The sequence below is a fragment of the Acanthopagrus latus genome, chromosome 7, assembly GCF_904848185.1.
Source record: "Acanthopagrus latus isolate v.2019 chromosome 7, fAcaLat1.1, whole genome shotgun sequence".
Lineage (NCBI taxonomy): Eukaryota > Metazoa > Chordata > Actinopteri > Spariformes > Sparidae > Acanthopagrus > Acanthopagrus latus.
Window position 1 is genome coordinate 10,568,480 of NC_051045.1, and position 20,731 is coordinate 10,589,210.

Sequence of the window (20,731 nt, forward strand, 5' to 3'; positions counted from 1 at the left end):
AAAGGCATTTAAAATGATTCTTGAACAGTTTATTAGAAAGATGTAGACAATAAAAAAAGAATTTCCACTGTAATTCAACATCATTTGTCTCCCCGTACATTTTATTGACAGTGCAAATATAATTTGGTCGTTACACGTCGCCTTACGTTCCGACACTCCCTCACCATCAAGGGAGGATCATTCTAGATGAAATAAACTGAAAGAACCTGGAGGATAGCAACAAAACCACATAATGCTGAGGCCCAGCCGAGCTTCCAGCCTCGTCAACAGCTGCAAAACAATTCGGCTTGCTTCTGCAATCTAACATGAGTGTCGCATGTTAGGTGGGTATGGAGAGAAGAACTGTTAAGATACTAAAGATGTGGAATTCAGTCAGATTACCAAACAAGGTGATAACTGGGAAGATGCAAATACTTCTGCAATTATTTCAGAATATTCCAATTTTACAAACATTAAACAAGAAGTTAGGGGAGACATGTAAGCTGGAAGGTTAAGCCACAGAAACAAAGACTGGCTTCCTGGATATCTAATTCACGGCACATGGAAGGCTTTAGAGGAATCCAATCAGTAAATGCATCCAATTTCTCTGATGTACACAGCTAGTGTTTTCTTCTGTCATAAAATAAACTACACTGGTCAACTTACTCAAAACCACAACATTGGGAATGGGTGGGCCTAATAATTTTAAAACACAGTTTATTTGAAAACAAATTGTAAATCTCGTTAACATGTATTGCTCATTTGAGGACCACTATACAGCTTTTTCAAGAAATAATGTGTGCTTACTTGTAATATTTAACAGTAAAACAAGATACCCAAAAGGTGCAGTACAGCAAATGGAAGTGGAGATAGCTGCTCTGTACAATACCATGCATATCAACCTTCAGTGGACTGATCGGTCAAGAGTTTGGAGCTGAGGCTATGGATTTAAATATGGCTGACTCATATGTACAGTTGTCTGTCACTGCCTTCAATGTCAAGATATACATTTGTTATGATTCCTCTTGCCCTCTGTTCTTCCATTTTCTTCCCAGAGTCTTACAAACTTCTATTCCAAATCTGGCATTTCTGAAAAAGGGAAAGAAAGAACATTAAACCTTGAACCACAACAGACGTAACATCATGATGTTGTAGTGATCATTCAATCAAAATGTGTTAGTCCTGTTTAGGGATCTGGACTGTTTTTTTTTAAGCCATTACAGATAAAGACAACTGGGTGCTTCCTCGAGCTGAGACCGATAGATACCTGATAATTTCACGTCTTTGTGTTTCAAAATTTATTTATTTAGTTATTTATTCACACCTGTAGGTAGGAAGGATGGATGATTTAATATTCAATTTCCACCTTCTCCTGTGACCTTGACTTCGTATCATCAGTTCTTCTCGCTGGCAAAAAATTCTGATGATGATACTGATAAAAAGCTGATAATAATATACTTTCCTAAAATAGGGAATGAATCACATTTTCTGATGTATTGTCCTTACTATGATAAGTTAAGGTTACCTGTGTGTATAACAATCCGAAATGTTGGTGTTGGTGCATGAACAATGACAGAATTAAAATGTGTTAAATTTCTAAATAAATACTTACTCTCATCATCGCTATCTGCAGAATCATCCTAAAAAAGACAAAAAAAAAAACATGATAAGATGACAGCCTGTGCTGGATAAGGAGTTTTTGTTAATAACTATATGCTTAATGCTTTTAGAATGCTTTTAACTGTAAGAAACAAATTACACTTACGTCATCTGCACCGTCTAGATCAGGTAGGTCTTCGTCACCTCCGATGTTGTTCATCATCTGTAATATTAAACCATAGCAAAATCATTTACTCTTGTTACAGTGCTGCTACTTAACTTAAATACAATACATAAACCTGAGAAATAAAAGTAGGACAACAGTGAAAGTATCTGTTAAGACTGCACACATAAGAGAGATGAAAAGCCGACTATGGTGGCTCATGTTTCCTCCTCCCAAAAGTCTATGGTTCAGCACTAAATACTTTTATAATACATTTTAGGAATATACTTATTTCACTTTTTGCCTCCCAGAACAGACGGTACCTTCAGGACACCAATTTAACTCGACTGCCACATTCTCCTCTCTTATTTTTTTAAGTGATCATTTTCAGGCATTTAATGCCTCCATTAGATGGCGATAGTGGGCAGAAGAAAAAAAAAAAAAATCAAGGCGAGAGCGGTGGGCAATGGCATGAAACCAAGGTTCCTTGATGCACTTGTGCGGTGCCATTTGCAGTTAGTTTCCCAACCCCTAAACCACCCTGGTCATATACCAAGTGTGCAACATTGAGATGGTGGTATGACCATATGACCAGATTCAACAATACTCATCCATATTTAACTGGGACCATCATCAGATTATACAGTATGAATAATTCAGGGTTCCTACACCTTCTTAAACATATTATAAGAAGGTATTTCCAAGCCAATTCTGTCAAATTCTAGGCCCCATTAAGGTTAATAACTGACACTGAGATGTTGTTTTTTTTACGTGAAGGCATTATATATAATCATGAACTATTTCACCCAAACTAATCATCATGATCTGATATCCTCATGTTGGTGTTTTTCCTTGAAAATCATGATAAATGCTGTTCCAGGATCATCATGGCAACTAACCATTCACATTTTTGTAATGGCATAGCTTCATGACTCAGGTAAAGACCAGGGGCAAAAAAAAGCACATGGGAGATATTATCGTCTCAAAAACATTTTTTAACAATTATGAAACTACTAGCTCTTACATCTGAGAGTTGATCAAAGTTGCCCATCTCCTCTTCTGAGTCGTCCTCCCAGTCTTTCCAGTTGTTGAAGTCAACACTGAGCCAACTCAGCTGTGAAAACATCATTTATGATAATATAATGTTGTGCATCAATTAACATTACCGATTCTAGAATTAAAAAGGTTAAATACACTGTTCTTTGCAATAAGTGAGTGTTTGTTTGTATTAAACTCACCTTAGCCTTCTCTTTCGTTAGCCTTGGCCACGCCTTTCCTGGCTGTGCTTTCCGTAAATAGCACAACACCGAGCGATCTGTGCGTTTATGTTTGCATTCCTGTGATGAGGTGGTGAAAAAAATAATGAAATATTTGGTCAATTACAGTGCAATCTGTGATACAGGAGAAATGTTCTCAGGCAATATTAGGCAACCCAACAATTCAGACAGTCAATGTAACTTACATTTTCATCAATAGCTTCAAAAAGGTCTATTTCATTCTCATGTTTGACACTGTCCGTTCCTCCAAGACAACTGTGAGGAAAAAAGAACAGTTCACTGATTAGTGTGAACAACTAGGTTACTCACGAGAAATAGACAAAAAAGGGGAACCAATAATAGTACACCTAACAGGATATTCATGGTCAAATACAACTTGAGATCTGAGGGAAACGTACCTGAAACCAAACTTTGCTTTATCAAAAGTAACTTTAACATCTTTGCTGTCGGCTACATAGAACTCTATAAAAACGGAGTCCCTCCTGTCGTACCACTTGGCAGTTGCGGGATGCCTGTGAAGACAGATGACAACAAAACATCAACACATGTAAATAAATGTAAAGGCACGGATAGTTTTCTAGACAAAGTAAGTAGCAGGTTGTGATTCAACATGCCCATTCAATGTAAAGCCTCTTTCAACAAAGCTTTAAACAAAATGTCAGGATCTGACTAAATTAAATGACTTGGAACATGTTCATGTTTGATATGCGATATTGTTATGAATGGTGAAGCTCACCAGACCCACAACTTGCATAAAAAATACATGACATGGGTAACCAGCACTCAGGACAGGTGGGTAAGTCTTCAGACACAACAGCCTGCCATCAAAAACCCCTTGTATCAGGTGACCACACAGCATCCAGTTACACGGTGTGCTCCTGTATCAAGAGGCCTCAGAAGTGAAACATCTGTGCATATGAAAGGTCAAATTTACAAGAGGTTCTGGAGATGTTCACCTCAGGTGATGATATACATGACTCAAAGTTAGTTAGGGATATTTTAATGATTCACTTGTTTATCCGGTGACATGTGAATTCCTATTTTGTGAAATTTTTGGTTCCTCCAAAATAATGAGACACATTTCATTCGACTTTTATTGAATGTCCATGCACACATGCACCAATATCCCAACATCCCTAACTCATTTTGAGAAGGGTTTGATGAAGATTATTGTATTATTTAACTTGTAGATGCAAAAGTTATAACCTTGTATCCAAACAAATCCGTCAAATATTAATGATGCTAAATTCACTGTTACACACTGGTATAGCTGTTCAGAGATGTAGTAGATGTACATAACAGATAATGGTGGAACATTGTTTTTAACGCCCAAAAAACTGTATTGCATGGTGTATGATTGTTCTCCCATCATTACAAACTTACCTTTACCTACACTAATAAGTGTTATTAACTGTGGTTACAACTGATCAATAAGTGACTCACTAACCTCTGCTTATTTATAGGATTTATTTAAAACGTTTTTATACACGAATATTACAAGGGTGGTAAAAATTTCTTTAATCTGTATGCTTGGCTGCAAACACAAATTTTCTTTGCACTGTGCTCATGGCCTCAGCAGCCAAATCCTCTTAACAAATGATCGCGGACCAACCACAAGGCAGTGCATGGAACGGTACGCGAGCGTTAAATACACGTTTCGACTAGTTCAATGTTTTAAACTTTGCGATCTTGTGAAGCTTTGTCTTAGAAACATACAGGTCCAAGATTTTCCTCAATGATGCCGCAATCATGACTTGTGACTCAGACCTCATGCTAATCTAGTGATAGCTTTACGGGCGAAGTCGTTCAATGAAGTGCTAGCCATGCTAACAACGCTGACGTTAGCCACTACGTTAGTTAAGCCATGCGGTGCGCCGTGGCCACCCCACGGGCAAAAGTAGCCGTGTTTTCAGCTAATGCAGGCACACAGGGCCGGCTGTGATAACTTTAACTGAATACTAGATTATTTTCCCTGAATATACGGCTAGAGCTGGTAAGCGAGTAGCTGTTAGCATACAGTTAACTGAGGCAAGGCCAACCCTCCCGCCTTTGAAAAAGCATGTTGTCACACGGCCACTGTTAGCTAGCTAAACAGGTTCTACCATCGTTTTTACTTTCCCGCCGCTGCAACCTCGTGTGAACTTTACACAACTTACATGTTTCGGCGTGAAGTGAGCTTCTTTTTCCGCAGATAAAACAGCCCGGTGAAAAGAAGAGTAATGCCTGCAGAAAGAAGGTATGCTTCCCACAAACAAGCAGTGCAGACGCCTCTACCCTGTGGACTCTACTCCGGATACGCTTGCGTATCCCAGGATGAAGAATGACGGTACTGACGCAGTTGGGAGCGTAAAAGCGGCGCTAGACGTTTCTAGAGCTTTCAGCTACAGCTGCGGGTGATGTGGAGGAGGGAGCAGATAATCGGCCGTGGATTATATCCGATGTGATTTGCTATGGTCTTCTTTACCACCCAGTATGATCACCTTAAACCACCTCATCCAAACAGTTTATTGATGACACTGGGAAGATTTCTGGTTGGTGGGGTCTGAAGTAAAAACACGTAACGTCACACGGAAATGGAGTAGCGTCCGTTCTCTAACAATAATAATAATAATAATGATGAAAATAATAAAAGCTGTCCTGTAATTTAATTAGCCACTAATCTATGGTACTATTATGTAATGAGCAGTTTCATTCATCTCCAAGTTAGTCTACAAGTAATGTATTATTACACGTGAAAAAATAATATAAAGCCCTTTGTGGCTCCAGAGGCTGCACGTGATCTGATAAAGTGCCTCCATTGATGCCACTCTGTGGCAAAGTTGCATTGTGGGTAATGTAAGCACCACGTATTGAAAAGCAGCCCACTAGTAGAACATTACACCCCTAAAACTCATTATAGGGAGTTTAAAAGCACATACACAAAAATCAGTATAGCCAAACCAAAGATATCACATTATTCTATTCAATGCGTTTTTGTTACTTTTCAAAACATGGTGCCAACATTACCCACAATGCAGGTTAGCCACTGGGAGACATTGCCTGGTAGAAATTTATCAGAGTCCATGCAGCTTCATCTTGAGCCACTAAAGGCTTAATATTACTTTTTCAGCATGCAGTGACTAAAACACACTTTTAATGGAATCAACCCTTAAAAACAAATACAAGTTTTAGTTAACTCATATTCTGGTTCATGAACACAACACGCATTTAACATACTCATTCTTTGTTGCCTTTAAGTGGTTAAAAGAGACTTTTTGAGAAATAAAAAAAACTTTACATCTCCTGCCTCACTAATGAGGTTCATTCTTAGTGGATGTGTAATGGAAATTGCACATTGCACCCTGGTTGGCACCTTTCAGACTAGTTGTAATATCAGAAATTCATCGTTATACCGTAAATACACACCACTACATAGACTCATTCTGCACAATGAAAGAACATACAAGTAACAAAGAAAACACATAACTTAAGTGGAGCAGGGTTTTGAATTTGTCCCCAAACTGCCAGTTTTGCCAGCTGATGCTGTTAATGCCCTACATTTCTCCTATCAGATGTGGTCACATTGTTGTTAGTTGACCGACTTTTTCTCTTCCCAATGTTGCTGCTTTGACTCATCTGTCTAAAACCATGAGGGATGCCACAATCATTTTTGTCTTATTTGTGTTACTGTATTAAAATGAAGCTTTTCTTCCTCAGCTGCCTCCAATTAAAGTGTGACAGCCCATCCAGTCATGTTACCTGCACCATTTCCACAGAGGACAGGCTTTGCATGAAGAAGCACTCCCAGGTCCCTGTACACCAGAACGTGTTCTCACCTTATCTTTCTGTTTGGATTATAGTTGAATGGTGCCATTCTTTAAGTTTGATATGATTAAACTTCACATAACAGTAATTACAAGAATTATTAATCCAATCACACACACATACTACGACACGTTGAGGTAACCAGCCTGAACAGGTTAAATAACTTCTGTGGCTGTGTAATGGGCGTGTAAAAATTTTTAAAATGTTTATGAAGGGTAAGTGGCTGATCGTGGACATCAAACTCAAACTTATTACAAACCAAATGTCAGGGTATATTCATACCCTGCTGCAGTGAGGGTAGTTTCAGTTCGTCTCAACTTCAGACATTTTTTATACAAAAAAGAAGTTCTAAGTATTAGTTCAAGCAGCAGTTATCTTAAAATAGAGTTTAAGATTAAAATGTCTATCCATGCTCATCCATTTAACCAACTCTGAAGTGAGCCTTGGCATTTATTTGAATCTCAACAGATTAGTCATGACATTTTAATACAATTAATTTTGAATAGTAAACATTTACTCGAACGCTAAACCGAACTTTCAGTACCAAGTATTTCTGTATATTTCTATACTGTACTTTTACTCAACTACAATTGAACAGCTTAAGTTAGTACATTTTTAGATTAAGTTTTTATATTAAAAGTGTTGTTGCTGCTCCTTGGCATATTATTGTTTACTGGATGCCTATTAATTTTTACATTGTTTCAAATAAATGCAAATGTTAAGTCCATACATAACATTTGAGAACAGAACAAAAAAAAAGGTGTGTAACAAAACTTTTTGTTCTTACATACCCCAACAACAATCAAGACCCTACTAGTAATTTCATGGTGTTTATGGTGGGGTTTAAAGCCCCACTGAAGATATCCCACCTTGCCCCTAGCTTGATCAGACTAACAATCCATCCTGCAACCAAACCTCAACAAAAAAAATCCCATCCTACTCCCAATGAAGTACAAAAACATCAAATTTCATTTTATCAAGCCACAACTTTATTTCCATCTTGGGTATAAATTGTATAAACGAGCTTAAATCAGCAACCTTTCTTCAACCCTTTGTTACCAGGGTTCCCATTACATCGTCAACTCCTGCAAAGAGAACAAAAAAAGTTTAACATTTCTGTTGAGATATTTCCCTTGACCTAAATTAAAATTATCTCTCTTCTCAGGACAGAAATGTTGGCTTCATGAAACTCAGAAGAACGAAAGTCACTGTATTATTCATCACTGAAGAGGTCTCTATAATTTATGCTTGCTGACAAAAAAAAAAAAAAAAAAAAAAATCACTAATCATTTTAACATTTAGAAATCTTACCATAATGGCATTGACAATGTCGTTGTTGTTGTTTTTCAGAGCGCGTACAGCCTTCGCCCGTGACACGTTGGCTTGTGACATGACGAGTTCGATGTCCTTAACCTCAACTCCAGTCTCATCAACCTAGAAATACATAAAAAAAAGAGGATTTGTTAAATATAATACAACAGCGTGTATAGTCCTCGTATCCATCTTTACTTGAACAAAACCATAGCTTACCTCTTCTTCTTCGCTCTCCTCCTGTACTGTTGGCGTCTGTGTGTTTTCCTGGATGTTTGATACAGCTTCTCCCTGTACCTTGAATTTTTCTGCGGCAGCCAGCTGGGCTTGCTGGGAAAGATCTTCGATCTAGGGCACAAGCAGAGTAAAATGAAATTCAATGCAACATCTACAAGGCATCATTATCAGAATATCTGAGTTGGCATTCTGCTTCCTTATTAAAAAAAAGCAAGGATTGGATAAAACAGGAAAAAAGATTGAGGTGGCTTGTATCATTGCTTGCTGAATACCTTAGCTTCACCGAAGACGATGTATGTGTCTGATGCAGGGCTCTTGTAGACGTCTGGTTTGGTGATGACAAAGAGGATGTTCTTTGATTTACGAATGGTGACTCTGGTGACCCCTGTTACCTGCCTGAGACCAAGCTTTGACATTGCCTGCAAGAAGTACAAATCATTTAGAGAGTGGCCAAATCTGATCATAACAAAAATGGCAAAGGTGCCAGTTACAAAGAAACAAAGATCATTACCTTTCGTGCCTTCTTTTCACTGCGGCTCTGTTTGGCTTTGCTGACGGGTTCCTCATCTATTTCAGCAGCTGCTGCAAGCTGTAAGAGACAAAGTATGGATCCACATTTCATGGCAATGCATTATTATAAACCAAGGCATTGGGACTCAGTTTAAATAAAACAGATACAAAAATGTAATGCTCGTCTCTTCTCAGGACAGAAAGGCTGGCTTCAGTAGACTCAGAAGAACGAAAGTCACTGTGTTAATCATCACAGAAGAGTAAAAAGGCACACAACACCTGCTGGTCTACATAAGCAGTGGATGTTATCTGTTCTGTTTCAGTTCAATTCAACAGAGAACACAAGATGCAAGACAAGGCTTAACTCTCACCTGAGCTTGCTGCGTCTGTGTCTGTGCAGAGTCCTGTTCCTCCAGCTCAGGGACTGAGTCATCACTGTCCGACTCAGTGCCGGATCCTACAGAAAACACCAACAGGAAATTGTCACTACATGCGATTTATTAGATTATAAAAATGTGCTGCATCAACCCTGGGGAATGAAAACAGGTATATTAATAGTGATTTGAAATATTCGTTGTTACCCAAAACAAATTATATCCACCTAAAACGTCAACATTAAGTACAAATAGGTTAACAAAAACAAAAAATCAATTTGTTGCTGGAACACTGAAAATGATACCTTTCTATCCAATTCATTTGCAGTACTGACAGTGCACACCTTCATTAATTTGAAACAAAAAACAAAAAAAACCCCTCAACATTAGAAATCATACGATCGAACAAATGAGACTGCATAATATAGCTGACTACGCAACAGAACCAGTAGGAGCATCAAAGTCAGCGACTATGTAGCACCTTGAACAGTGTTAAGTCCAAAAGGAAAGCTTAAGTACTCAACAACTTTGGCTTACATATCTAAGCATCCAAGTAGTTCCCAGAATGCAGACAGCTGGAAAAACAGATTAAGACAAAAAGAGAAAGGAGGAAATACCCTTGTCGTTCTTGATCACAGGCTCCACTTTGGCTGGTGTTTTAGCAGGTGTTTGGGCAGGTTGAGAAGGAGCTGTACTGATAACTTCGACATCAGGTATAACTGGGGCAGGTTTCGCAACTGCCTCAGCAAATGTGAGTTTACGGGCAGGGACAGTGGGCTCAACCAACGGCACATTTGCTGGTTTGGAAGGCTTAGGAACCTCAGCAGGTGCCACCTTATTAAGATCTGCAGCTGTCTTAGGGGCCTCAACGGGAGCGGGTTTAGCCTCCGCAACTGGCTTGGGGGCCTCAACGGGAGCGGGCTTAGCCTCCGCAACTGGCTTGGGGGCCTCAACGGGAGCGGGCTTAGCCTCCGCAACTGGCTTGGGGGCCTCAGGGGTAGCGGGTTTAGCGTCCGCAACTGGCTTGGGGGACTCAGGGGGAGCGGGCTTAGCCTCCGCAACTGGCTTGGGGGCCTCAACGGGAGCGGGCTTAGCCTCCGCAACTGGCTTGGGGGCCTCAGGGGTAGCGGGTTTAGCGTCCACAACTGGCTTGGGGGCCTCAACGGGAGCGGGCTTAGCCTCCGCAACTGGCTTGGGGGCCTCAACGGGAGCGGGCTTAGCCTCCGCAACTGGCTTGGGGGCCTCAACGGGAGCGGGTTTAGCGTCCACAACTGGCTTTGGGGCCTCAGTGGAAGCGGGCTTAGACTCCACTACTGGCTTGGGGGCCTCGACGGGCACTGGCTTTGGGGCCTCGACGGGCACTGGCTTGGGGGCCTCGACGGGCACTGGCTTGGGGGCCTCGACGGGCACTGGCTTGGGGGCCTCAACGGGAACCAGTTTAGCCATTGCAACTTGTTCAGGAGCAGGTTTAGCCTCTACAACTGGCTTCACGGCCTCAATATCTGTGGGTTTGGATGCCATCTTTTCAACAGGGGGTACAAATACTGGCATTGTAACTGATTTCACAGGTGGGATCAGTGGGGGAAGCTCATCATCAGCAATAATGGCAGCAACTTTTGGTGAAGCAGGCTTAACCTCAACTGATTTGGGAGGGCTACAAGCAAGAGTATCTGCAAATGAGACTGGTGGTGCCACAGCTGGCTTTGAGGTAACTTTAAAAGCAGGTGGGGGTGCAACAGGCTTTGTAGCAGCCAAAGGTGAAGGTTTGCTTTGCTCAATGGGGGCAGGTTTGGCTTCAACGACAGCTTTCTTAGGTTCAGCCTCGGCTGGTTTTTCAATTTCTGCTGATTGCTTGCACTCAGCAGGGGCAGGAGCAAATGCCTCTCCTTTCTTAACCTTTCCTTGCTTGCCAGCCTTGACAACCTTTGGGGCAAAGCGGTCAGCCTGGTTAGCAGAAGAGCTGTCAGGTGTGGAAGCTAGGGGAGATGTCATGGGTGACCGGGGAGTAGAGGAGGATGCAGATTTGGGTGAGGTAGGAGAAGCAGAAGAGGCAGACATTGAGGAGCGTTTTCTTCTGCCAGGAACAGCCTTTGGGGCAGTGGAACCATGTGCACTCTTGGCATCTTTGCCTTTAGGCTTTGCAGGGCCAGAAGCTGCCTGAGGTTGCTGAGAGGAAGATGGGGCAGGAGGTGTAGCTGAATGGAGAAACATTCTTTAAATTTTTGGGACATGAACGGGGAAGTCTTACGCATGCAGGTTAAATAACCAAAGACCATGACGCAAACTGCTTGCTTAGGGTTAGGAAAGGACACACCAGCCTACCTGTAGAGTGTGATGCAAGTTGCCACTCAAAATGCATAGTACATTTCACTTCCACACAGAAAACAAAATTATATTTTTAGTCAAGATGCACTCAGGCCAGGATCATATTTCCAATGCATATAACACCTCAAGAAGAAATATCACACTTGCTGTTGTAAAGACTGTACTATCAATAGATATGCAACCTGCAGCTGCATCACTGAACTGATGCTTCAAGGCATAACTGACCAACACCTGTCAAAATACATCATTTCTGATGTGTTGTAGAAGTCGAATACAAAGACAGAACGATACCCTTTTACCACAACTATCCTGTTACCCTGTAACCAGACGTTGCAGAATGATCTTTAACCATTTAGAAGACTCTCGCAATTCAAAATACCACAGAGACTGTATCGTTTGTTGTAAGGAACACTGTTCATTTGAACTAGTACCACTCATGTTACCACTTTATCACCACCATATATAATTTTTTACAGAGTACAAACCAACCTGACAGGTGGTGTGTGGAAAGAAGTGGGGCTTCAGATTTGGAGGTCCCCTTTGACTGAATGGCCTTTGAGATAAGCGGAACTGGTTCCTCCTTCTCAGGAATTTCATTCTGAGTAGCCACATCGACAATTGCACTATTGGGCAACACATCATCTTGAACTGCTTCCAGGCAAAGACTTGTCGAGTCTTCTACTGCAGGCTTTAGGGAATCGTTAGACTTCCCATCTTCGCTGTTCACAATGACGTCTTTGGGAGGAGATGGATTTGGATCATCATTTTTTTCAGCAACTTCTTTAAGCTCATCTCCAGTGGCCTTGGACTCAACAGAAGTGGGCTCAACCTCTTGGTTGGGTGATTCTTCAGGGGCGACAACTGGCTCTTGACTTTGTGCCTCTGTGGTTGGAGCTACTTCTTCCCCAGCTTGTGGCCCTTCTGAGGATACAACGGCAATGGCAACAGCTGGCTCCCCACTTTGTGCCTCTGTGGTTGAAGACGCTTCTTCACCCACTTGTGGCTCTTCTGAGGATGCAACAGGAGTTTCAGCAGCTGTCCCAACTGCCTCCTCACTTTTTGCCTCTGTTGTTGGAGCTGCTTCTTCTCCTGCCTTTGGCCCCTCTGTGGATGCAGTGGGAGTTTCAGCAGAAGGTACAGCCTCTTCAGGAACTGGCAAATCAGCAGTAGCCCCTGCTGGGTCAGCTGTCACCTCTTGCTGTAAGACAGCCGTTTCCACTGACCTAATCTCCTCTGTTTGCTTGGCCATTTCTTGAGTTGCATCTACACCATTTGGCTGATCAGTTGTGGTCTGAATGTTACTTTCTTCTGGAGAGCTAGTGTCTTGAGCAGGAGCAGAGCTTTCTGGAGGATTCTCAGAAGGGATCGCCTTGCTCACTGCAGGAACAGCCATCTCCGGAGGAGCAGAGGAGTTCAATACTTCTGCAGCTGATAGAGGGGAAATCAACAGGAGTAGCAGGGGGAAGGCAAATCACAGTAGTTGTTTTGGAAGCAATTCACTTTGACAGAAAGTTGAAGAGCTTCAGAATATACTGTGAAGTGAATAGTAAATTGTGCTCCACACGTGAACAGAAACGATGAGTTTGTGAAGTTCATCCTTAGCCCTTGCTTTGCCAACATAAAAAGAAGGGGAGGTGTTGAGTGCACTAAAAGAAAAAGATTCCCGTGTCCCAAACTCCATGCAGTGGTTAAGTGTTAGATTAGTGCAGGTAGCTCTATTATTCCAAAAACAGACAATGCATGAAAATAAGCTGCAAATGTTTTTCCTAACTCAAAATAACTTTACAGTGTGTGTTTACATTACTTTGCTGCTTCAAGGAAAATAAAATCAAACCACCCAACTTTATTTTTGCACTATATTTCAAGGGCATTTTACTCATATCCCTATAACAGTGATTGTATTCTATTACTTAGAGTGTCGTATCCGGTATGACTCGTCTGAGGTTGAAGTATATCTAGTAAAATGAGATGCCCTTGCACAGATAATGTGAGGTTAAGCCCAAAATAAATGTCAAGTCACCATTTCTAGCACAATTATTGTAACAATGTCATCCAAGGCTAAACAGACTCAATTATTGGCATTTGCATAAACCCTTAGGTGCTGCCTTAACGAACATTTTCACATGCACAATTCATTTCCATTTGGATTGTAAAAATCAGACTACAATTAAATTGCTCGCTCAACTGTAATTACCAGTAAGTCAACGTAGTTTGAAAATCTAAGACTAACAAAACAAAAAAATGTCAAGTCAAATGAAATGCTGAACAGTGAGATTCCGTATTAATACTAATGGCTACATTTTTGAGGTTTCTAGATTGTAAGTTAGCACCTGACCACAGTCATAGGTAAGTGCTGAGGAGCATAAAACTGCATAATGGCTTATAAAAAGACAACATCGCTGTATCCTACACAGCCGATGCATGTAGGCGCAAGTTACATTACCTTGGGTACATGGGCCCAACTGATTTAACAGCACCTAAATGGTTGCCCTTCATCCCTGTACTGTTGAGCTGCCTGTACATTTGTTTTTTTACTTATTACATAGCAGTGAAAACTAAGCAAAAGAAGTTAAAAGCTATGGACTATTGGTGGCCTCAGTGCTCTCCATGGTGCATAAAAACACAACCTAAATCTGGGAAACAATTGCACTGCAATTTGATGACAGCTTCTAATAATACACCTACATTTCAGTACATGTCACTGAATTAGCTTGTTAGCTCTAGTGCTCACTGCAGTTGATCATTTGGCATCAATCCCTACCCCGCCCATTAAAAAGTACCTCGACCCATTTACAGATTTTTATTTTTTTTTTTAAACATGGTATATTCCTGCGAAAAATTCTGCTGAATTCATGATTCACAACTGTCCTTAGCATGACATTAACTCACACATCAATTCTTCAGCTATGATTGACACTAGACAATCCATTGTTCACTTACATACCAATACCAAATTTGTTGTGAAAATGGCACCAAATTTCACATATTGTCCACAATAAGTAAATTGTAAAATTACTGTAAGTGTTTGATAAATTGTGATCCCTTAAAACAGAGACAAAGACTTTTGTTGAAACCAATAGCTTAAAAAGGAAATAACCATGTTCGTGACCGATTTTGAGTATGGGCTAAAAATAGATTTGCAACACAGTGATCGTTGCAACCGCTAACAAGGCTACTACTCTAAACAAGGTGGCTTTTCAAGGCATTTCCAGCGCACAGGGATAACCACACTCAGCATCATGCATTGTGCACTAATCCAGTTGTCAGTGTAAGTCACCACACACCATTGTGAGTTTGTGTAAATACAAATCAGGGGTCCTGGATGACTCTTTTCCAACCAAGACCAGACATACCACCGCTTCAGTTCTCTGTTAAAAACGTCCCAACACATGGCAGTCAAAAAAAAAACAACTGTCACCTGTTATGTTGACTCAGTGTCCAGCCAGCTGAGTCAACTCCCTGAACCACATACTTGTACATTCGTGCAACAAATTACCCTCGGTAGACCGTTTGTTGAACATTCATACGGTCTTTTGAGTTCCAGGACCCCCATTGTTTAATATGCAGTGTTACATGCACGTTTTAGAAAAACTAATATATACGAACCGGTCTCCACTTGAGGCTGCTGCATCTCCTGCTCGGTGACTGGGACCGTTTCTGTGGCTTCGCCAGGCATGGTTGCTGAAGAAAGTCAATAAAAGCATGACAGTTCATTAGCTAAATTATATCTTAGCAACTTCTAGGGCTGAAAAACAAACATCGGCAAGTACTTTGGGATAACTTCGGAGGCATTCATCAAGCCAATAAAGTCAGCTAAATTTCAGTTGACATAACTGGTTGAACAGGTGACGGTGCCCATGCTTTATCTTGTTAGCTCAGCCCGTAGTCTGTATTGGAGAAACATTCAGCTAACGTTAGCTTCGGTTGGCTAACTGCTTCTGTCAGGTTCAGCAGGGGGAAGCTAACGGCAGGTAACTCAAGTCTACAGACATATTTCACACTAATTTAAACTTATTATCAAGTGTCCCGCTGACTGTCACACAAATCGACCTCATATCACTTGTCACACAGTTCTCCGCGGCCCTGACAGGCTGCTAGCAGACTGTTAGTCATCATGTTCCCCCATTTTGAGCAGGTAATCGGCGCTAAAAAAGGCACATATCTCTGGAAAGAAAGGCGAAAGAGGATAAATAGGAGGACAGGACGGATGACCATACTCTATCTTAACACATGAAACCCTTGGAACAGACGAGTATACATGATAAACGGTTGGATGATATTAGATTATAAGCGGAGACACTCACCGACTTGGGACGTTATATCCAAGATGGCTGTAAGAGAGAACTTCTGACCTCAGTTTCACGGTAATATCCGGTTTACAGCAGTGACATCTACTTCCGGGTAAATTAAAGGGACAATCAATTTTTTTTTTTTTTTTGCGATTACAAAAAATCCACTTAACACTATTCTATATTTGTATATATGTAAACGATATTCAAAGGCACAATCAGTGATTTTTAACAAGAAATTATAAAAATATTCACTAACATTATAACTATAGGAGTAATATTTAAAGCTTAATTTAAAAGGACAATCAGCTGTATTTGTCTTGCTTCACTGTATTCTACTAATCATCCAGCAGAACCTCAAATTATTCTAAAAAGATGGGTGATTATGAATTTATTCAGTTTTTTATAATCATCAGTTATTAACTTCGCTAAATTTCACAGGCAATTGTTGAAAGAATCCAAAAGTCATACTTGAGTAAAAGTTAAGTATTAAAATACTATTTTGGTAAAGGTTAAAGTCACCCATGCATACTTGAGCAGATGTATTTAATGAAATTTAATCGCTGTTCAGAGGGAAATATTGTACTATTTACTCCACTACACTTCTCATCTTGTAGCTGTTGTTACTACATATTTCACTAATATTTAGATTATACATACAAGGCATGTGGTCATTACCTTGTTGTGCTCAAATCACCTGTAATAACAGTCCAATTGTCCAATAAATTACAGTAAGTAATTAGCATTCTGAAAATTAATTAGCATTATGAAAAAGAAAAACCTGTGAGTGCACAGATTTTTCTTTTTCATGATCAATGCTTTTACCTTAGATACTGAAAGTGTTTGTATGTTATAATTCTGTCCTTTTACTGAAGAGACATGTTGAATTAAGAATTTAAATTCTTAAATTAAGTATTTCACACTATACTAATTTCTTGTCACTTAACTTATTAACTTGCCTACTGCATATCTATGGTTTTCAGTTTGACCTTTTCAACATCTTTACTAGCATAAAAGTTATGATTTATGTACAACAATAAAAAATACACCAGTTCAAGTAAAAGTCTGGAATACAAGATTTTGAAAGAGCTGAAATACCAAATTTATTTTCACAAGTGACTGTACAAAAACAAGGTGTAGGCAACAAGCAGAGAAACAAGATACAGCTTCAGTAAGTAGATGGTTTATTTATGTTCATGAATGTATTATTACTGAGTCACTAGGGTATAACAAAATAGATTTAGAGGAAGTCATTATTTATAAGAAAACAACAGGACAGATTGCATCATCACCCAGATTAACTGACAACGTCTCTTCCCTGTCATTTCAGTTGTTGATCCACTAGAATTCCTTCTGAAGATCTTAAAAGAAAGAAAAGAAAGGATAGAAAAAAGTTATTACACAAAAAAAGCAAACTTCTTCAAAGTTGCTCCCCCTCATTTCACCTACTAAGAATAAAACATACCACTTTTTCTGAGTAGGTCTCCTTTCCATGAACGAGCCATTCCATCCAGAAACTGATCCAAGTGCTTCACATACTTTGCCAGACTTGTTCTTTTGTAATCTGGAAAGAAAAGTAATCAGTAAACTGAGCAAATAATTCAGAATTAACTAAACTTAATCAATTGTCACTGGTGGTTATAGTAACTCAATATGTTAAAAATCCTCCTGCTCTGATTGATCATTATTATAAAAAAAAAAAAAAAGAAAAGGTAATGCTCTTGTTGGTGATAAAGTGAGCTTAAAATTCTAATTTTAGAATTTCACCTCTGATCTTTCGTCTCTCTGCTGCATCCTTCTCATTGTCATTGGTGTCCGCTGACTTCTCTTCCTCGTCCCCTTCCCTGGGTCGATCCAGCTCCTCACAGATCAGACTAAACAAAAGAATAGTTGTGACATCAGCTCTGACAGGTGTCAAACGCTGCAAACAACAGAACATGAGACATTGAACTACCTGACCTCACCTGATTGTTGGCACGGCAAAAGGATCAAACGTGTCTAATTCTTTGATGTCAATGGGAACTGAAATGCGTCCTGGGCAGAGTTCAACGTAAATAGGTCACAGTCAGACTCCGTCAACAATGTATTCACTTTACCGTCTAGTTTAAATATTAGACCTCTGCTCACCTGTTTTGGGGTGGACGCTAAAGGGGCTCTTCAACAAGTGGTTCACCCCTTTACTGACATTCACATCAAGCCGAGGGTAACAATACTGCAGCATGATTTCTTTCTCAAAGTGTTGGCCTTTTTTTGCAGTGCTCTGGAGGAAAAAAATATTATGTATTTTTGCCAAAGTTCATTATACGCCCTCTCACTGTAGTGATTAGAAATCAATTAAAATGTTCAACACAAACCTGTTTCCTAAGAGCTTGTTCTCGGATCAACTTCCAACGGCTCTCTGGTTTCTTCTCGTTTTGGAAGTCCTGCTGTAATTCTTTTCTCACATGTAAGCGCTGAGTTAAGGTCCAGTTCAGTTAATTCTGAAGATCTTTTCTACATCTTGAAAGTAATTTTTTGTTTCAAAGCATTGAAAATACTATTGATAACTGAATCACATCTGAGAATAAGAATATTCAGCATATTGTGAGAAGGATATCTTCAGGCACGAGTGCCAGCACTTTGTCTACAGATTCCTTGCGGCCAAGTATGTCCTGGTCCTGTAGAGCATACCGGGGAAAGTATCGCTCCACCACCGTCAAAGACTCTCTATTGAGATGTAGGAACAGACTCTTAAACAGCTGAAGCAGCAAGTCTGTCAGAGGCCACAACCTCAACACAAGTTAAAACACAAAAGAGAATGATCAGTTAAAGCTTAAAACTGAGAAATAAAAATATTCTGATTACCTGATAAAAGGATGAATTGGATCTGAGAGCATAACTTTCTTCATCATCTCTTCACCTCCCTGAAAAACATCATTGAATAGAAAATCACATCGACAATGTTGATAAGAACTGCCTGACAAAACCTGTCAATACTCTGTGGTGGAGAAGTTTTGTTACAGAAACACGGTTTCAAAATAACATTAAAAGTATCTTTGGCTTTTCGTTCTGCAATTTTGTTTCACTTATCAGCCGCCAACACCAATATAGCTTATATAAAACTGGTGATTAAATGGTTGGGCACCAGTCTGGATAATGTGGGAGACTGACACACTGGTACACAGAAACTTAACATATACATTACCAAATAAAGACTAAAATACTATTACCTTAACAAGGCTGAGGTATTCTGCCACTGCAGAGCGTGCTGCTACAGAAAGCTTCCTGGCAGCTTCATCACACACCCAGCAATGCACTCCTCTTCTGCCAGAGTAAACCCACAGCAGGTGCTGGAAACCAAAGTCCTCTGGAATATCACATGAATTCAAAATGTTTTATAAGTAGGTAAAGATAACATAAGTAGATCCCCTAAAACAAAATCAGAGACAAACCTCGAAGAGCTCGGTCCAGGATTCGAATGGCAATGGTCATCAGGGTCCAGCACTTGGAGCAAATGTCTGCAGCGCTTCAATAAGACTTTGTGTTACTTAAGCAAATTGTGTGTCAGGATATGCTGAATTACTCAGATGTGGAATAAACTTCACATTTACCTGCAACAGCTCCTGACATCATCGTAATCTGTCATATCTATATCAAACACCAGCTCCTTCTCCAGGGCCTGGAAGGATCCTGACTTCACTGTATTGTGTTGACTTGGCTGTGGGTGACAAACATGGCACTATATCCACATGCCTTCAGTGACAGAAAAAAATCCTGGGAAAGCAAAACTAGAGACATGCAATCTCACCCTATGACTGTACACTGCTCCAACATCAATCTTGTAAGGGTTCATCTTCTGCATTTCTTTCTCCAGCTCGCTCTGTGTGCTGAACGACTGGTAGCGGACGTAGATGTCATCTTTGAGTGTAAAGGAGAACTCTCGATTCTGGAAGTAATTCTTCTGTACTAAAGTGTAGAAGGAAAAAAACAACACATCAAGTCTGCTATAGGAATGCTGGCTCTTTCACCGAGGCATTGAAGGGAACACAGGCCACCAAACAAGACATGGCTGCAACCTCACTGGCTAACATTACTTTAAGCTAGCTTCCTAGCCTGTTTAATCGGAATACTCACCACCTCCATAGTTCAACCAGCGATAGTACTGTGAGAAGGGGAACAGCCGCCGGTAGTACAGCGGTAACAAGTCCGGCAGACAGGCCGAGTCATAATCTGAGGACGGCATTACTTTACAATAATGTAATGGTTGTTAAAGTGTGTAAGACCGTCACCAAAAACGTTAGCTTGCTGGTGCTACAGGCTGACAGCTCGCTGTGTTGTTTTACACCAAAGGTAACGCGGGAAAACTCTTAAGCAGAGCAATGAACCAATGACACTAGGTTAAGACAGTTACGTCACTAAAACCCGGAAATGCGTTCATTACTAAACATATATTTACTCCCAAACTATATTTTTTTGTAAACTCACCTAGAAACTAAAAGTAACAGGAAAATAGAAATTAGAGAGTTCTTGAACGATTGTTACGATTGTATTGGTTGACGTCCTCAAAGCTTGACTCAACCTTGTAATATTCGTCCTATAACGGAAAGGAAGGCGAAAGTGTCACCGGGAGAAGAGAGGATCATGGGAAGTGTAGTCATCTGGGGCAAGTTTTTTTTTCCTCATCAAACAATACAGCAATTAAACAACAAACGAACGCAAGGACAATGAACAAACAAAACTAGATCAAATAATATAGCAAAAAGACAGAAAGAACGGCATAGAAATTTTGCTCTTTACTTTTATTAATTTTCTATCAGTTTTTAAACAAAACTCAGGTCGTTTTAAAAAGATAAATACATAGAATTACGCATTTTGAATTTTGTT

General features: G+C 40.2%; 4 protein-coding genes and 2 non-coding genes across 9 annotated transcripts; all 6 read right to left on the bottom strand.

Moving 5' to 3' along the window:
• Positions 1–12: 12 nt before the first annotated feature.
• On the bottom strand, positions 13–5,514 carry LOC119023354 (prostaglandin E synthase 3-like). The gene is made up of 8 exons (XM_037105203.1): positions 5,175–5,514; positions 3,417–3,530; positions 3,204–3,273; positions 2,980–3,078; positions 2,766–2,855; positions 1,745–1,801; positions 1,592–1,619; positions 13–1,068 (listed from the first exon to the last, which is right to left on the bottom strand). Coding segments are annotated over exons 1-8 (480 nt in total). The 5' UTR covers positions 5,177–5,514; the 3' UTR covers positions 13–1,048.
• Positions 5,515–7,788: 2,274 nt separating this feature from the next.
• LOC119022755 (nascent polypeptide-associated complex subunit alpha) lies at positions 7,789–15,964 on the bottom strand. 3 transcript variants are annotated; one of them, XM_037103996.1, is made up of 9 exons: positions 15,884–15,964; positions 15,186–15,260; positions 12,069–13,007; positions 9,252–9,337; positions 8,882–8,959; positions 8,643–8,789; positions 8,353–8,481; positions 8,134–8,256; positions 7,789–7,907 (listed from the first exon to the last, which is right to left on the bottom strand). In XM_037103996.1, the coding sequence occupies exons 2-9, from the start codon at positions 15,253–15,255 to the stop codon at positions 7,893–7,895; spliced, it is 1,587 nt and encodes a 528-aa protein (XP_036959891.1). In that variant the 5' UTR covers positions 15,256–15,260; positions 15,884–15,964; the 3' UTR covers positions 7,789–7,892. The 3 variants fall into 3 exon arrangements, with proteins under 3 accessions (XP_036959891.1, XP_036959892.1, XP_036959893.1); XM_037103997.1 differs by lacking the exon at positions 15,884–15,964 and adding an exon at positions 15,797–15,840; XM_037103998.1 differs by lacking the exon at positions 12,069–13,007 and having other exon boundaries at positions 15,884–15,962.
• LOC119023633 lies at positions 7,979–8,052 on the bottom strand. Its single transcript, XR_005076302.1, has one exon. It is a non-coding gene; the product is annotated as a small nucleolar RNA SNORD59 (small nucleolar RNA).
• Positions 9,067–9,140, bottom strand: LOC119023632. Its single transcript, XR_005076301.1, has one exon. It is a non-coding gene; the product is annotated as a small nucleolar RNA SNORD59 (small nucleolar RNA).
• LOC119022754 (myosin light chain kinase, smooth muscle-like) lies at positions 9,489–12,062 on the bottom strand. Of its 2 annotated transcripts, XM_037103995.1 has the most exons (2): positions 10,629–12,062; positions 9,489–10,580 (listed from the first exon to the last, which is right to left on the bottom strand). In XM_037103995.1, the coding sequence occupies exons 1-2, from the start codon at positions 11,463–11,465 to the stop codon at positions 9,843–9,845; spliced, it is 1,575 nt and encodes a 524-aa protein (XP_036959890.1). In that variant the 5' UTR covers positions 11,466–12,062; the 3' UTR covers positions 9,489–9,842. The 2 variants fall into 2 exon arrangements, with proteins under 2 accessions (XP_036959890.1, XP_036959889.1); XM_037103994.1 differs by having other exon boundaries at positions 9,489–12,062.
• Positions 15,965–16,946: 982 nt separating the features above from the next.
• Positions 16,947–20,210, bottom strand: prim1 (DNA primase subunit 1). Its single transcript, XM_037104512.1, has 13 exons — positions 19,982–20,210; positions 19,656–19,813; positions 19,459–19,565; positions 19,300–19,373; positions 19,078–19,214; positions 18,713–18,771; positions 18,465–18,574; positions 18,223–18,314; positions 17,996–18,128; positions 17,833–17,902; positions 17,636–17,742; positions 17,334–17,432; positions 16,947–17,229 (listed from the first exon to the last, which is right to left on the bottom strand). Exons 1-13 carry the CDS (start codon positions 20,088–20,090, stop codon positions 17,210–17,212), a joined length of 1,275 nt encoding a protein of 424 aa, XP_036960407.1. The 5' UTR covers positions 20,091–20,210; the 3' UTR covers positions 16,947–17,209.
• Positions 20,211–20,731: the final 521 nt, after the last annotated feature.

Coding starts and splice junctions, on each gene's coding strand:
- LOC119023354 (XM_037105203.1), bottom strand. Junction 2,856..2,979: donor TAACGAAAGAGAAGGCTAAG/GTGAGTTTAATA, acceptor ATGTTTTCACAG/CTGAGTTGGCTCAGTGTTGA. Junction 1,069..1,591: donor TGCAGATAGCGATGATGAGA/GTAAGTATTTAT, acceptor TCCCTTTTTCAG/AAATGCCAGATTTGGAATAG.
- LOC119022754 (XM_037103994.1), bottom strand. CDS start 11,465: ATGTTTCTCCATTCAGCTACACCTCCTGCCCCATCTTCCTCTCAGCAA.
- LOC119022755 (XM_037103996.1), bottom strand. CDS start 15,255: ATGCCTGGCGAAGCCACAGAAACGGTCCCAGTCACCGAGCAGGAGATG. Junction 8,960..9,251: donor CACAGACGCAGCAAGCTCAG/GTGAGAGTTAAG, acceptor TGTCTCTTACAG/CTTGCAGCAGCTGCTGAAAT. Junction 8,790..8,881: donor GTGAAAAGAAGGCACGAAAG/GTAATGATCTTT, acceptor TACTTCTTGCAG/GCAATGTCAAAGCTTGGTCT.
- prim1 (XM_037104512.1), bottom strand. CDS start 20,090: ATGCCGTCCTCAGATTATGACTCGGCCTGTCTGCCGGACTTGTTACCG. Junction 18,129..18,222: donor AACAAGCTCTTAGGAAACAG/GTTTGTGTTGAA, acceptor TTTTTCCTCCAG/AGCACTGCAAAAAAAGGCCA. Junction 17,743..17,832: donor TTTGCCGTGCCAACAATCAG/GTGAGGTCAGGT, acceptor TCTTTTGTTTAG/TCTGATCTGTGAGGAGCTGG.